The sequence below is a fragment of the Crocodylus porosus genome, unplaced genomic scaffold, assembly GCF_001723895.1.
Source record: "Crocodylus porosus isolate Cpor-Errol unplaced genomic scaffold, CroPor_comp1, whole genome shotgun sequence".
NCBI lineage: Eukaryota > Metazoa > Chordata > Crocodylia > Crocodylidae > Crocodylus > Crocodylus porosus.
Window position 1 is genome coordinate 34,698,263 of NW_017728931.1, and position 15,383 is coordinate 34,713,645.

General features: G+C 41.9%; 1 protein-coding gene across 2 annotated transcripts in view; it reads left to right on the forward strand.

Moving 5' to 3' along the window:
• CACNA2D4 (calcium voltage-gated channel auxiliary subunit alpha2delta 4) overlaps positions 1-15,383 on the forward strand; it is a 183,236-nt gene that overhangs the window by 41,243 nt on the left and 126,610 nt on the right. For both annotated transcript variants that reach the window (XM_019544560.1, XM_019544561.1), the window contains 3 exons: positions 9,185-9,298; positions 10,822-10,900; positions 11,614-11,747. In XM_019544560.1, the coding sequence (XP_019400105.1) occupies positions 9,185-9,298; positions 10,822-10,900; positions 11,614-11,747 (327 nt within the window). The remainder of the gene's footprint in view (positions 1-9,184; positions 9,299-10,821; positions 10,901-11,613; positions 11,748-15,383) is intronic.

Here is a 15,383-nt window from a genome sequence, read left to right on the forward strand (position 1 = left end):
TGCGGTGATTGTAATAATAATACTGGTAAAACTAATAGTGACATTAAATATGTTGTTATGACTGACTGTGATAACATTATATTTATTCTGACAAGGAAGGGTATGAGTGAACAGTAGTGGCAAATGTGATGATTCAGACCCTGAGGGCTGTTTTTATTCTTCAGTTTAGTATTAATTTTTTGAGGATCAGTACAGTTCATATGGAAAATGCCAGATGTACAACAAGATAAGGTGAGAATCAGCCAAGTAATTCAGAACATGTCGTATGCTCAAAGGATTCATTCAGGATTGATTACCTTTCATGAGTAATTGGGACCTCAGTAGCCTGACACAAAAGGATGACTCAGCTTTGCTCTTTAAAATTGCTGAAGGAAATACAGTGAAAAAAACCCTCCCAAATCTTAGTGAAACCCACTCTCCTAAATATGGTTTCAGTCCTGGAATGGTATGAAGTGGCCTGGTGGTGGTGGTGATCATAAGGACAGTATGGTGTGTGTTAAATTGTTTAATGGTACTGTACTGATGTTTACTTTTCCATGTCAGAGGTGATGAGACATTTAGCTACATTCTTTGCTCTCACCAGTATTGCAGAAGTATGGCTGCATTGGTTTTGAGGATGCTGTCCCTTATGCAGCCTAGTGCAAGTGTATCAGAATCAAACCTGGTGCTGGCATTGTGGATAATGGCAGTAGTTGAGAGGACACGGTGGGAGTAATAGGGCTAAATATGGATGTAAGAATGGTCTGAAAATGGAAGTTTGGAGTTATGATTGTGGTAATAATATGCTAGTACTTCTACTAATAATGATATGATGGCAAGTCCAAGAGGATGGTAATATAAAGAATGAGGTAATTGGTAGTAGTATAATTCTAAAATTACTATCTTGAAATACTGTGTTCCTTTGACTATAACATGCTGCTGAATTTAACCTATGCCCAAATTTTGTGACACTTAATTTAATAAAAAAAATATTTTTTATTATTCTTGTTTAGATGTCTGAACATCTAATATAGAAGTGCAACTATGGTGCATGTGTGAGCTTTCTTTTCTATCTTTCTCTCTCTCTTTCTCTTCCATTTTTAAAAATCTAATTTAAGATATAAGCCATACTAGAAGAAATGTTTTGTTCTAAAAAGTGCATTGTATATTGAAAGAATGTAGTAGCTAGCTAGTGGTCCCTTAGCTAGACGAAGTGTATAGCTTTATGTTTTATGTGGTAAGATTGATTTTAATCTTCATAACGAAATTACTTTTGAAAATTTGGCCATTATTTTTTGCTGACTTACAATAACTGCTCTATGGAAAATGTGTGGAAAGTAGGTATATTAATATATATTTGCCTTGGACTTGGTGAGAGGCTTAGTTTCTTACCATGGATAAAATGCTTTGAAGTCCTACAAATCGCTATGCATGTTTTGCGTACCTGTGTGTGTATGGACATGTATGCCATTTCCCCTCAGTCTCCTGTTTTCTTCAAACTTGCTTTCCCCAGGTCTCACAGTCTTTTCTTCAGGACCTATTTTTCCAAGTCTTTCATTCTGTCCCTTGCTCTGTCCTGATCTGTCTCCAGTCTGACTAGCTTCTGTGAAACACAGAGCTCTAAATTGGATGCAAGACTATAGCTGAGGCTCTCCAACTGCTAAGCAGAGCAGAATAATCACCTTGCATGCTTTATATAAGCTTTCTTCTCCTAAACCAACTCAGTACGTCAAGTTACATTTTTCCTGACAGTGTCACATTGTTAATTGATATGGAGTTGATCTGGTATTCCTTCTTAGCCACACTCAGTCTCATGTTCTCCATATTGTGCTTATGATTAATCTTTCCTATGTAAATGTATTTATATTTCTTTAATGAGTCTCCTAAGATGAAGCAGTGTGCACTTTGTCTGACAGGGGTCCTCAATTCTCAGGAGGCACATAAAATAAAAGGGGGATTAATAAGGTGTTTCCTTGATTACAAAAGATGTATTCTTTGTTTTTTCAGCAGTTATCAAGGCATGAGAGCCCTTTTATAACTGCCCAGAAAAGGCTCAAGTCAGTCACTGCTCCTATGAGACCACATTCAAAACTCTCTCTTTTTAACACCTTGCCATTCAACTGTCAATCAGATTTTGTGTCACATTCAGAAGTGACATAAATGGTGGAGTATGGGATATACATGTCAGGTACAAATCAGTCAAAACTGATAAAACTGGCACCAAATTGGCATTGGATGAGGTATCAAATGTGTGCAACTTAAACAGAGTTGGTGTTCTGTCTTTATTGTATAATAGCTCCATTTCACCCACATTCCTCTCAGTTATCTATATAAATAGCACATAAGGCTTTTTTGCAAACTGCAAATTATGTTCTTTGTAGTTCATTTATCTGGTTGGTCACAATGTGATCTAAACAAAGATTCAAAAACAAAGATCCAGTAATCTTTAGCATATTTTCACTATTCTTTCCTCCCTCAGTTGTAGCTTTCAGCACCTTTATCTTTAACCTCCATGTGCACCTAAGGATCACTTCATGATGCTTTTGATGCATGGCTCCAGTTTAAGCCACTATCCTGAGCTTTGTCTGAATAGGTTTCTGTGCTTTGACACCTTATAAGAACTCACCTGTTATGCAGGTGGTGATGCTACTCCGTTGTAGCCAAAGGGTGCCAAATTCCAGCCACCTGGACACCCAGATTCCCTTTTTTTAAGCAAGGTTTTTCAGGCCAGGGGACAGGGAGAGGGGTGGTGTGCATGGGACTGTGTAGGGAAACAAAAACAACTTGTTTCATGTGTAACTCCCTCCCCTACACACTGGGTTGTATACTGTATTTTGTGTGTGTGTGTGTGTGTGTGTGTGTGTGTGTGTTTTGACATGGGTGAGATGGCCCCTGTTGTTCTGGCCGGTGTGCTCAGCACATGGCAATTGGGGCCTGTATTTGGGGAAAATATGTAAAACCGTCTAACCTCATTGGCCAGGGGAAGCAGAGGATTCTTCAGGCTGATTGGTTGGTAGAGATCCTGCAGTGTGGCACTCCCTGACTGGACACGGCCAGGGTGATGACATACAAAGGGATATAAGGGGAGCTAGGCTGGTTTGGTGCAGAAAAAGCTGGTAGGAGCTCCTGAAGAGTGACATCTTCTCCAAGGGAGAAGGATATGCAGATGGCAAAAAGGGAAGTTCAGGTAGAGGGGAGAGAAAGGGAGAATTGTCCTAGTGTCTGGGAACTCCTCCCCCCGCTTTTCCCTCTCTTTTGAGGTTTTAAGGGATTAATACTGGGGAAAGAGTATTGTTTCCTTGGGCTTGTTGTCAGCAGCAAAAAAAAAGGAGGCGAAAACAAGGTGAATCCCCAGCAGCAGTGAACCTTCAGCTGCTGATCCTGTGCTGTGCCCAACCACCTCTCAGGGCAAGTTACTAGCCTATTATGCCAGTGGTGGCAGCACAGGAGCAGAAGGTTGTGATAGAAGCAGTAATAATGAAGTTTATGGTAGTGATGAACCGCTGCTGTGATGTTCAGCCTGAGGATGGTAATATTTTGGAGGATGATTATTGTGATGACAATTCTGGTGATGGTGGCATGGAGCAGTGATAGAGATGCTGAGCATAGTAAAGGTAATCTGTGCCACTAGCACTCTGATGGTACTAGCAGTTTTGATGATAATAGGGGTGGTCACATAATTGTGCTGTCCAGGTGGCTAACAGCATTTTGCTATCAAATTGTAGGAGCTGAGCTCAAACCATGGCACAACTACCTGTTTATGCCATGGACTCTCCCTTGTGCCTTGCACTCTGTACAGCTGATAGTGCTCTCAGTTGGTTTTACCCTGTTAGGAAGCTTTTTCTCCCTTATCGCTCCCCTGAATCTTCCCTTTAATTTAAATCCACTAGTATTTGCAATGCAGCTTTAGTCACCTCCAGATTAGTCTCCCACGCATGCCCTGTTTCATGCTGTTGCTTCTCATTTGTCTCTAATACCTATCATATCTTCCTCTCTGCATATTTTTAACCTGTACAAGTTTATTCAACCTCCCTCACAGATCAGCCCTTCCATTATTTTAATTATATTTATAACTGCAACGATCCTTGTTCTAAGGAGAGGAGCTACATGCTGAAATTGATCTAGAACTCAGAGCAAATAGTCACTTTTTTTTACTCTTAGCTGTAAGTAAAGCTCCTCCTCTGGAATTTGCACCAGTTGCTGATAAGTTCACAGATAAAATTCAAGGTTTTGTTGATGGTATATAAAGAACATAATTATCTACATCTAATTCAGGGAGTGATAATTTCTGCTCAAGTTCAGTGAACTTGTCTGAATTACCTCTGGTCTCCATCCCAAGATTTCACCTACAATAGACCTTCCAATTCTGGGACCCCCACTAGCAAGTCCCAAGGATGTTTGGCAACATGTCTCTAACTTTCTTCCAGTCTCAGTGTCACCTCTGCACTGTTTCTCTCTAGCTGTACCTTCTGTTTGGTCTCTATGTTTCTCTCTTGTGGTTTTCAGCTCTTCTCTGTGCCACCTGGACTGAGATCTCAGAGCAGATTTAGAATCCCAGACATTATTTCTTTTTTGTTCTACTGCATACAGACTGGTCTGTGCTAAGTTTTTGCACCACCTTAAATCTATTGGTTTGAAATCAATTTTGTTAAAGCAGTGCAACTTCTCTAGTACAGACATAGCTGTACTGGTATAATTATCATCATAATTATGTCCTGGATTTATGGGAATAAGCTACACCAGTAGCTTCTATCAACATAGGAGATTTATCTATACCTCTTTTTAAATAGTGATGGTTAACTTGGTACAAAACGGTGTGTGGGCAAGACTTTAGTAATTGACAGTAGTGCCCATTCTCTAACCTTCTTTTGTCAATAGTGGCTTGCCAGCAGTTCATCCTCCTTCCTTATCTCTATAGTGCTCAGCCTCTTTCCTAATCTAGGCAAACTCTTAGTCTCTCAGGGCCAATATTTCAAGTTGTGTGTGTGGGGCTAGTTCTTTGATGATGCAGAGGGGTTTTTCAGTGTTTATTGTTATTGAAGGTATTTATAAAGCTATACCCTAGCCAGCAAAGTAGTGTATTTCAGGCCAGTCCATTCAGGATTTCATTCTTGACCTGTTTGCCTATTCCAGCCCCTCCCCAATCCCAAATAGGTAAATAGTAGGGCTGTGTGAAATTTCACTGGGTGTTTTGTTTCAATGCTGTTTCGACTTGTTTCTAATCAGAAACAGCAAAATCGAAACAAAACGAAAGGCTTCAAAACAACTTTGAAACGAAACGAGGAAAGTCGAAACGTTTTGAAAGTTTCAAAACATTTCAAGTTTTGAAGTTGGGCTTGCTTGCAGCTAAAGAGAAAATAAGGAGAGGGAGGGGTGGAGAGGGGGGAAGGACTGCTCTGATATTGACTGGCCAGTAACTATGATCCTTCCCTGAGGTACCTGCCAATCCCAGTGCTCTGGGAGAGGGACAGAAAAACAGGATAAAAAATAGGGTTGTGTGAAACAGCACCATTCTGCTTCAACTTCCATTTTGATGGAACAGTGTTTTGTTTTGAGTTTTGTTTCATTTTGTTTCAAAAGCACTGTTCTGTTTTGTTTTGTCCAAATGGTTTCACTGTTTCAATGTTGCACCCACATGGGGAAGCACAAAACAGCCTATAACTTTGTCATTTCTTGCCTGATTCTGATGAAATGTGCAGGGATGGTAGTCCCTTCTGAGGGCATGAAGCTTGCCAAGTTTCAAGGAGATAGGTGCAGGGGTTTCTAGGAGACTGTACCTCAAGCTGCTGACAAACAGGAGGTGAGGATTAGGAGCAGCATCCTGTGATCTGGCAGGTAGGTTGGGAGCCCACACCCCTGGGAGGAGTCCAGCAGAGCTCCCACAGCCGTCCTGGGGGTGTGAGCAGGCCCCTGATATCCCTGCCAGATTACAGGCTGCTCCTGCCACCTGGGACCCAGTGTTGGGAACAGAGCCTGGCAGTGGGAGGTGCTTCCCACCACTGGGCTCTGTTCCTGTGGGGGGAGTGCCTTCTTCCACCGGGCTCAGCTCCCAGAGGCTCACAGACCCGTGCAGCTCTAGCTCTGCCCACCTTTTGCCGTCAGGCTGAGCTCCACGGGGCTGGCAGAGCCGATCGGAGCACAGCCCAGCGGCAGGAGGCAAGCAGACTTATTGTTGCACTCCGATCAGCTCTGCCAGCCCCACAGAGTGCAGCCCAGTGGTGGGAGGTGGGGAGAGCCAGGGCTGAGCTCCCCACTGGGCTGAGCCACATGGGGCTGCAAAGCCGCTCAGAGCGCAGGCCTGGCTCTCCCTTGCCTCCCACCTCCTGGCTGGCTGCTTTGAAATTCAGAATGTTTCAGAACTTTTGAAACATTTCAACTGGCCTCCCTTCTTTTCCAGGCTGTTTCAAAGCCTTTCATTTCATTTTGATGTTGCTGTTTCAAGCTCGAAATGAGTCAAAACAGTATTGAAACGAATCAGCCAGTGAAACTTCACACAGCCTTAATCAAAAGCATGGTTTGAACTGAGCTTTCTCTGTGCCTTCATACTTACAAGTGATACAAGTTTTGCTCTGCACAGTTTGAGGTGCAGTTTCCCAGAAACCCCTGCACCTATCTCCTTGAAACCTAGCAGGCTTCATGGCCTCAGCAGGGGCTACCCTCCCTGCTCTTTTCACCCTCCTGTGCCTAAACACACACACGTGACACAAGTTTTGCTTTCAAGATTTTGAGGTGCAGTTTCCTAGAAACCTCTGCATCTATCTCCTTAAAACTTGTCAGGATTCATGGCCTCAAAATAGGCTACCATCCTTACATGTTTCATGCAAATCAGGCAGGAAATAACAAAGTTATAGGCTGTTTTGTGCTTCCCCATTATAGCCTACGGGTGAAACGTTGAAACAGCAAAACAGTTTTGACAAAACGAAACGGGACAGTGCTTCAAAACTAAACGAAACTCAGAACAAAACACTGTCCCATCAAAACAGCAAAACAGAAGTCGAAATGAAATGGTGCTGTTTTGCACAGCCCTAATAAATAGGCACAATAGCAGTTTGCATTTCCTATCCTGATGTTGAATGTCTAATGGGGAGGGGAAATGCGCCTTTTAGAAATCCCAGTTAACCAAATTAATCTTGCCAGCTAGATAAACAAGTTTTGGCCTGCCCTTAGGACACACATTCAATACTCATTCAACAAATGGGTCTCAGTGTAATCCTGTCCCCTATTACATATCACTTACAGGCAGGTAATAGATCTTCTGCCCTAGCTCAGTCTACGGCCTTTCTACTTGGTTCATTCTTGACCTACCATATTTTCTTGTCTATAACACATCCCAAAATATAAGCTACACCTTCTTTAAAAGCAGAATGAATAAAAACTTATTTTTCTTGTAGTAAGTAACTAAGTAGCAGCTGCTAGGGAGCTGAGCTTGCTCATTGTTCTGCTCTCTGTGGATCACTTTTTATTTTTTTATTTTCTGTTTCACCTACAACGGCAGAAATTGTTCTTAGCTGATTTCTTGCATATGACATGTACTCCAATTTCCAGCACCTGTTTTTTGGAGGAAAGGTGCATGTTGTGTCTGAAAAGATATTTGTCACTCTGACCTTAGCTCACTTGTTCCTTCTTTTTTGTCTTGTTCTTCATTTGAACAAGTGGTTGATTTAGCCTGAAATACTGAAGCTGGCTCTTTGCTCTTTGCACTCACTTCTGTGTAAGGGAAATGCAAATGGCTATCAGGTTGCAGCAAGGCAAGTTTTGGTTAGATATTAAGAACATCTCTCTCTTGAGGAGGGTAGTAAAGCACTGGAACAGATTATCCAGAAAGGTGGTGGAATCTTCATCCTTGGAGGTTTTTAAGATCCAGCTAAACAAACTTTGGCTGGGATGATTTAGTTGGGAATGGTCCTGCTTTGAGCAAGGGGTTGGACAAGATGATCTCCTGAAGCCCCTTCCAACCTAATTTTCTATGATTCAATGATTTTATGATTCTATGAAATAAAAATAGTAGCATTTTATATCCATTCTATGCGCCGTTTATAGAAATATACATTACTATGAAAGCTGTAAGGCAGTAATTGCTTTTTAGGCCTATTGTCCTGTCTTTGTTATTATTGTTGTTATTATTTTACTTTTAACATTTGTAAGGAACCTGGGCAAGCATATGAGAGTCACTGGGTGCATTTACATGAGACACTGCACTGAGCACTACAGCATATTACTGCATAGTAAGTAACACCGTCTCCACATGCAAAGTCTTACTGTGCAAGTAGCAAATGCAAGCAGCAAATTAATTGCTGAGTAATTACTGCGCAGTAGGACCCAATTGGCAGCGCAGCAGAGGGCAGAAGATTGCTTCTTGCCCCCAGCTGTCAGGACAGGGTCTTCCACCAGAGTCCAGGCTGGGACAATGTCCCCCTGCCCCAGCAGCAGGTAGCTCCCAGCCCCTGCTCCGTGACTGTGGAGCTGGGGCAAAGAGCTATCTGCATGGGGAGAGTTCCCTGCCTAGCCTGGAGCTAGCTGGGACCTGCCCCAGACTGAGACAATTCCCAGCCATCCTGGGCTGTGTGAGGAAGTCTGCACATGCAGTCTGGAGCCGTTTCAAGCAGTTCTCTGCCAGCCCTGGGCTGCACCCACTGTGTAAATAAAAATGTACCTAGCACCATGATGTAGTCCTTACTTAGAATTTTACCTGAGTAAGAATTTGGTAAGAAGTTCAGAACCTGGGCTATAATAAATAAAGGATATGGACCTACAATTAATTTGCTATGGGAAAAAAGGGGTATGCTGTTCCATGGTACTTGCCAACATGCATATTCTTAACCTCTGAGGGCTAAACTACCATGGCTTAGTTTCCACCTGCTCTGCGATGAGATCATACACATGGGTCAATACCATCCTATCATCTAACCCAGGAGTGGGCAAAATGTGGCCCAGGGTCCAGATGCGGCCTGCCAGGCCATTCTATCCAGCCCGCAGGGCCCCTAAAAAATTTAGAAAATTAATATTAATAAGCCCTGGGCTGCCTGTCATGCAGCCCTCAATGGCTTGCCAAAACTCAGTAAGAGGCCCTCTGCCCAAAAAAATTGCCTGCCCCGACTAACCCATGTGACTCGCTACCTCCTTCTTACTCCATACCCAGATACACAGCAATAACAATTAGGGCAATGTTGAGAATACTAATATTTCTGTTCCTCTCCATCTGTAGTTCAGAGAGGCTGGTCAAGGATGCTTGTGTAACCAAGCCATCATGCTGATCACAGATGGGGCAGTCGAAGATTATGAACCTGTGTTTGAAAAGTACAACTGGCCTGATCGGAAGGTTTGTCTTAACAGTGATAAAAGAAGGCAGAAGAGGAAGGGTGTGAAAGACACAAAATAGAGTTAATAGAATAGCACCAGCCAGCATGCAAGAGATGGCTGAGGACTTTCACACGTGAAGCTAGCATAAACACTTACAGTAAAAACAACATAAAGCAGAGGCACAAAAAAAATTAGGATGACTTTAAATGTATTGCAGTCTTAAAAGGAATACTCTCAGGTCAATCTTGACCCTAATATAGGGTTTTTTTAAAGTTTTTTCAAAAGCTGAGGATAATAGAAACATTTTCCTCATTTAAAAAAAATAAAACTTGAAACATTCTTTTTTACAAAAAATGAGCATTATTTGCAAGTCACATGTTACAGCTTTGTGAGAGAGTATGAGATCCTGGAAGTAAAATAGATTAAACACTTATTCTAAACCAAATTGATATGGTTGGTTTTTTTCCCCTTGTCCAAATTTAGGGAAATACACGAAGGAAATAAACAGCATAATTTGCTAAAAGAAAATTGGATTTTTTAAAGATTGTTATTTGTCATAGGGATGAAGATATTTTACAAAACACATGACTACCTGGCTGTGTCCCTTGAAATGGTTCATGAGATTTAACATTTCTAGGGGTTATAAAGCTATCTGTGTGCATTTATGGAAGAGCCTGGCTAGGCTGCTACTGTAAAATCCAACAGAATTCGTACTTCTATCTTGTCAGTACAGAACTTCTGTCTATCTTGTCTTGTCAGATCTCCTTCACAGAGCTTCTTCCATAATACATCCAATTTGTACCTACTCAGTATTTAGGAGGTCTTGTCTCCAAAGTACAGCCCTCTGTGCCTGTATGTAGAGCTACTTGTTGACCAGTTAATTATTATTGATGATGAAGTTCTCCTGAATAAAATATAAGACTCAATGAAACAAAACTCTTTTAAATCAAAGAGTCAGGTACTCCATTGGATTGTACCTTTTACCAGTCATCTATTGTGGGCACATCTACACAAGATGTTTATTGCACAGTTGATTAATTATCTGCTCGGTAAATCCACGTGTGCCCCTATTAGGCTGGAATAAACAAATTTACTCTGAAGCAGAATAGTACTTGTATTTAATTGAATCTGCTTCGACTGGTATTTAATTGAGTCTGCTCTGATGCATGCTAGTTAGCAGAGCTCCATCATCTCTACAGTTGCCCGAGGGTGCATCATTGCAGGCTAGCCCCACACTGAAACACCCTCGTGCCCCAGCCTCGACCGCACATTGAGCCAGGAGGGAGCAGACCCAAGCTGGCAGGCTGATCCCTAGGGCTCTGCCTTAGGTCCATGTGCTGCAATCCTGGGCGCAAGTGCAGGCACACACCTGGCTTGAATAAACTCCGGAGCAATACATTCTAGAACTTATTCAAGCACACTGTACATCAGCCTAGAGATGTGCTACTGTCCGCATGTTGCAATCATTTTGTACTGACTTAGCATTCCTGCAAATAAGTGAGAGTTCCCCATAATCCTTACATTTGCATTCTTGTTGCACAGGTCCGGGTTTTCACTTACCTCATTGGAAGGGAAGTCACTTTTGCAGAAAATGTGAAATGGATAGCTTGCAACAACAAAGGTGCTGTACTATGAAAAATCACCATACACATCACACACTACCCCCACAGACTGCAGCTATGTGTTCTTGGACTGCAGACCCTTTAGAGCTCATGCAATGCAGTTTGAGCCTGTTTAGCATTTGGCTGAGGACATCCAAGGAAAATATAGGAATTGCAAGTAGTAGTATTGGTGTCACACTGCCATAGCCCCTTAGAATGAACCAGCTTGCAAGTTGCTTAGATGTGGGATTTCTTTTTCTAGGGGGTTAGATTTTTGTGGGAGTTTTTTGTTTGTTTTTTATACCTAATGATCTTCAGCAAATACTTCTTGGTCTGTAGATTGTTTGTGAATTTTGGATATTAGGTAAATGAACTTCTGTTGATTTCATCCTGAGTCAGAAATGTATTTTGTTCTTAATTGGATAATTTATTTAACTTATCAACAAAAGTTGGTTAAATACAGCGATTCAGTTATAACATTTGTGGTTGGAACTTGCCCTGTTCCTGATTAGTTATGAAAGTTGGCAGTTGCTTTTGTTAACTAGGCAGGCACTTAAGCTCAAAATTTCCCCATTTTATAAGTATTTCCAGTTGCTAAATTTGAGCTCTAACTTGCACACAAAAGGGTTGCAAGTAGTTTTAACTTGATATTTCGCTTGTTGAATACAAATGAACATTCATGAATCCAGGAAAAGGCCTTGGGAGAGTGATGCACTTCTGTTCTTTCATTAAGGCTACTACACTCAGATCTCTACCCTGGCAGACGTTCAAGAGAATGTGATGGAGTATCTTCATGTGCTTAGTCGTCCAATGGTCATCAACCACGATCATGACATTATTTGGACTGAAGCCTATATGGACAGCGCGGTAAGAACATTGAGAAAAAGCTTTTAGTCACTTGATAGGCAGGCCTGTGCAAAGGAAAGGTTGGAGAACAGGCATATTTTACCTGGAACACATGGAGAAGCCCTCTAGAACAGTGTTTCTCAACCTGTGTGTCTCAACCCAAATGTGGGTCACAAGAAGATTTTAAAAAGCCTTGGGGAGGTCTGCGGGAAATGCTGCAAGGCTTCATGGAGCTGGCAGACTATGGGGGGGGCATGGTGAGAACTACAGCAGAGCAGTGTAAAGAGCACGAGAGGAGGAGAGGGAGGTAGAGAAGGAGGTAGGGGGCCAGATAGAACAGGAGCATAAAGAGGCAAGGGAGGGACAGAGAGAGAGACTCTGTGGGTCAGGGACTGGAAAGGTGTGGGTCACGGCAAGCTGATAATAAAGCTAATGAGTCCCAGTGTGAAAAAGGTTGAGAACCACTGCTCTAGACCTGCAAGTCTGTAAAGAAGATATTATGCACCATTTAGACAGTGTTTCTTTCCCCTTGATCCTGAAGCCGAAACTTCTGTGCAGCTTTGAGTTCTCTTGAACTTATGCAGTGATCCAAGAGCCTAAAGTTAATTACACAAGTGTAATATGATTTAAGTAGTATTACCATGCAGAGAGAATACTTCATAAAAAATTATTCACAAGAAAGAGATTAATTGTAGCTCAGGATATAGGTCATTGAGACTCTCTTCCTCCAGCCTTGTGGTCAGCAGCCTGCTCTCCATCACAAACCAGGAGACATCTTGTTCTAGGTGTTTGTCTTATTCCTTTGTTCTCTGGGTTGGCAAAATATAGGATGATTACAGTCACAATAGGCTCAACCTTTGGGATAAAGGAATACCTTGTAGGGACTTGGAGGGCCAATGTGTGAGATGTGCCCAGACTGTGCATAGATTCTGTGATTTCCAGTGACTTTGTCACAGTGCAGTTGTAGGCCACATGTTGGCTCTTTGTTGATTTACTGCTTTTTTATCTAGCTTCTCCTTTTGTCTCTGGCCTATGGTGGGAGAAAACTGGAGATATTCTGAACATAAAAGCACCATAGTACAGTGCCTGTGAAAGCAAGATAAAGTGTAGAGCAGGAAAGAGGGGTGGGATATTATGTAAGGACCCTTCTATTGCCCTTCCTGAAATAAATCCATTAATTGCCTCAGTCCATTTTCTGTTTCTGGAAGGAAAGGCATCTTAACTGTGCCTCTGGTGATCTCAGCATCTTCCTCTGGGTTTGGTATTCCTCTAACCTATAAACATATTCCACCTGACAGTCTATGGCATAGTAGTGACCTAGAGCTGATCAAAAGTTGAAATTACCCATTTCCAGAAAAATCTGAAGCTTTAAAACAATGCTGTTCCTTTTTCATAAAAGAAATTCAGGGAGCAGGGGATATTGCAATCTTCAGTTTTAGAAATTTTTGAAAAAAATCCTACCTGAGAGTCCAAGCTCCAACAAAATCCATGAGAGACACCCCTAAAGCAACTTCACTGCCATGTTGCTGGGGCTGGCACATGCAAATAGGACCAGATGGGCAGGTCATACTTGGGAACAATACTCCCCAGAGAGGTTGTAGGCAGGGTTTCCAGGCACCTTGGACAGATCCAGCAGCCTAAATCATGGGAACTAAATCTCCAGTTATTTGGATCTCCAGGTTTGCCAGACTTCCAGTACCATAGGAAGCAGGCTGGATGTTATAGGGTCCCTGATCTTGGAGTACCTTTGATACCTGGAAGACCTCATAAAGAAAGTGTAGGAAGGTGGGAAAGATTTTGAGAGGGTTCACGCTATGACTAGGAGTATGATCCACAGGGTCAGAGCTGAGTAGAGCAGGGTTGTTTTATAAAGGGAAGGAGGATGATACCGTGTTTAGCCCCTTAGTCCACTAACCTGTGTTCACTGTAGCAATGCTGGTTTTATTCCCCTCTCAAGACAATGGGAAAAGAAGGTACATAAAATATTTTCTAGCACATAGTACACACATTTTTTTCTAAAAATCAGCTTCTGGAAATTAGGGTGTGCATTACATGCAATAAATACAGCAAGAGATGATTCTGCAGCTTACCAGACAAAAGTAAAATTGAAGTCTGTACATATTCAACAAGGAGCAGAACAAAGAGCAGGCTTGGCGCCCTAGTTGTTGCTACTCAGTTACTTATGACAAGAAAATATTTATTTTTCTTCATTCTGCCTTTCAGAAGTAAGGTGCATATCTTATTCTGGGGCATGTTGTATGCAAGAAAATATAGTAATCACAATATGGAATATCCAGGTGAAAGAACATAATAAAGAAATCACCAGTTCTGAAATAATTAAACAATAATTATGCCCTGTTGATCAGCTCCTCCACTACCTTAGAGTGTATTTGGCATTTTTCCTACCAAAAGAGCTTAATGACAACTTTTCAGAACACAGATTTTTCTAATAGGACCTATTTAATAGTATGATGCTTATTATGGAGTAGGTAGGTATCCTGCAATGGGTTGGGTCCCAATAGAAACCAGTTGTTTGAAATGTATAATGCATATGTGGAGTTAAGTTAGTAACAAAAGAAGTAGTCATTCAGTAGGGATGAAACTAGTAGGATTTTACAGAGTTTACCCCAGAAGCCTACAGAATTTAAAATAGAAAGATCTCCGTTGCATTGAATGTCTAGGGCCAGCCTGAGGGGTATAACAGAGTTATCTGGAAGTCTGTCGGCTAGCTGACAAATTCTATAGCTAGGGCATCGTACTGTTGTTAAACTCAACAAGACGCTTCTAAAAGTGTTGAAGCACATAGTCTTTGCATTGATGCATGCTTGGGAGACAGCTGATTAAGCCCTGGAAAGGCTGGTCCTTAGTTCTGTGCCCTGGTGGAACTGTACCTCTGCCAAGGTATTTTTTTTGGAACTTTGCCATGTCCAAAGTAATTCACCTGTTCTCTGAAGGCAGAACAATAAGTACATTCGGCTGAGCATACTATGTACACGAGTCATTAAGGAGACAGTAACGGAGAACACTGAGAAAAACCAACAATAGTACTACCTTGCCACACAGCAAGTTTTATGATACCTGATTCTTGTATGTGGTGTCAAAAGTCCAGAGAGTGTCTTCATCATCATCATGTTTCCAGTCCAACCTTTCTATATGGTCTATTCCCAATATTTTGCATAGGCCATTGCTTCTGATGTTGATGTTGCCAGATCTTGTGGGGTTCATTGTTGTGCTATAGGGCATCTTAGGAGATGATCCACAATTTGCTTCTCCTGACAAACACATTGTCAGGAGAAGCCATCATAATCACCCAGAGAGGGTGTTTTGCCCACTGATGTTCTTGTCCACCTCTCTGTTCTGGCTTGCATTTCACTTCCTATCTTGCTTCCTCTCATGCTTTTTATTCGTTCATGTATTTATTCATTTATCCATCCATGTCTCTTGCCAGCTGCCACAAACTGAGGAGGTAATCATTTATCTCATGTTCTGTGAGTGTGCCATACCCCTTGTGCCCATCAGTGTGTTTTCTGTTCTAATTGGTGTTGTCCCTGCTGAACTGTACATCCAGGGATAGGAGGAGTTTCCAACATTGAGGAAGCATTATAGGATACCTGTCAAGAGAAATGGATAAGACTGGATGTACTGGGAGCTGTGTTG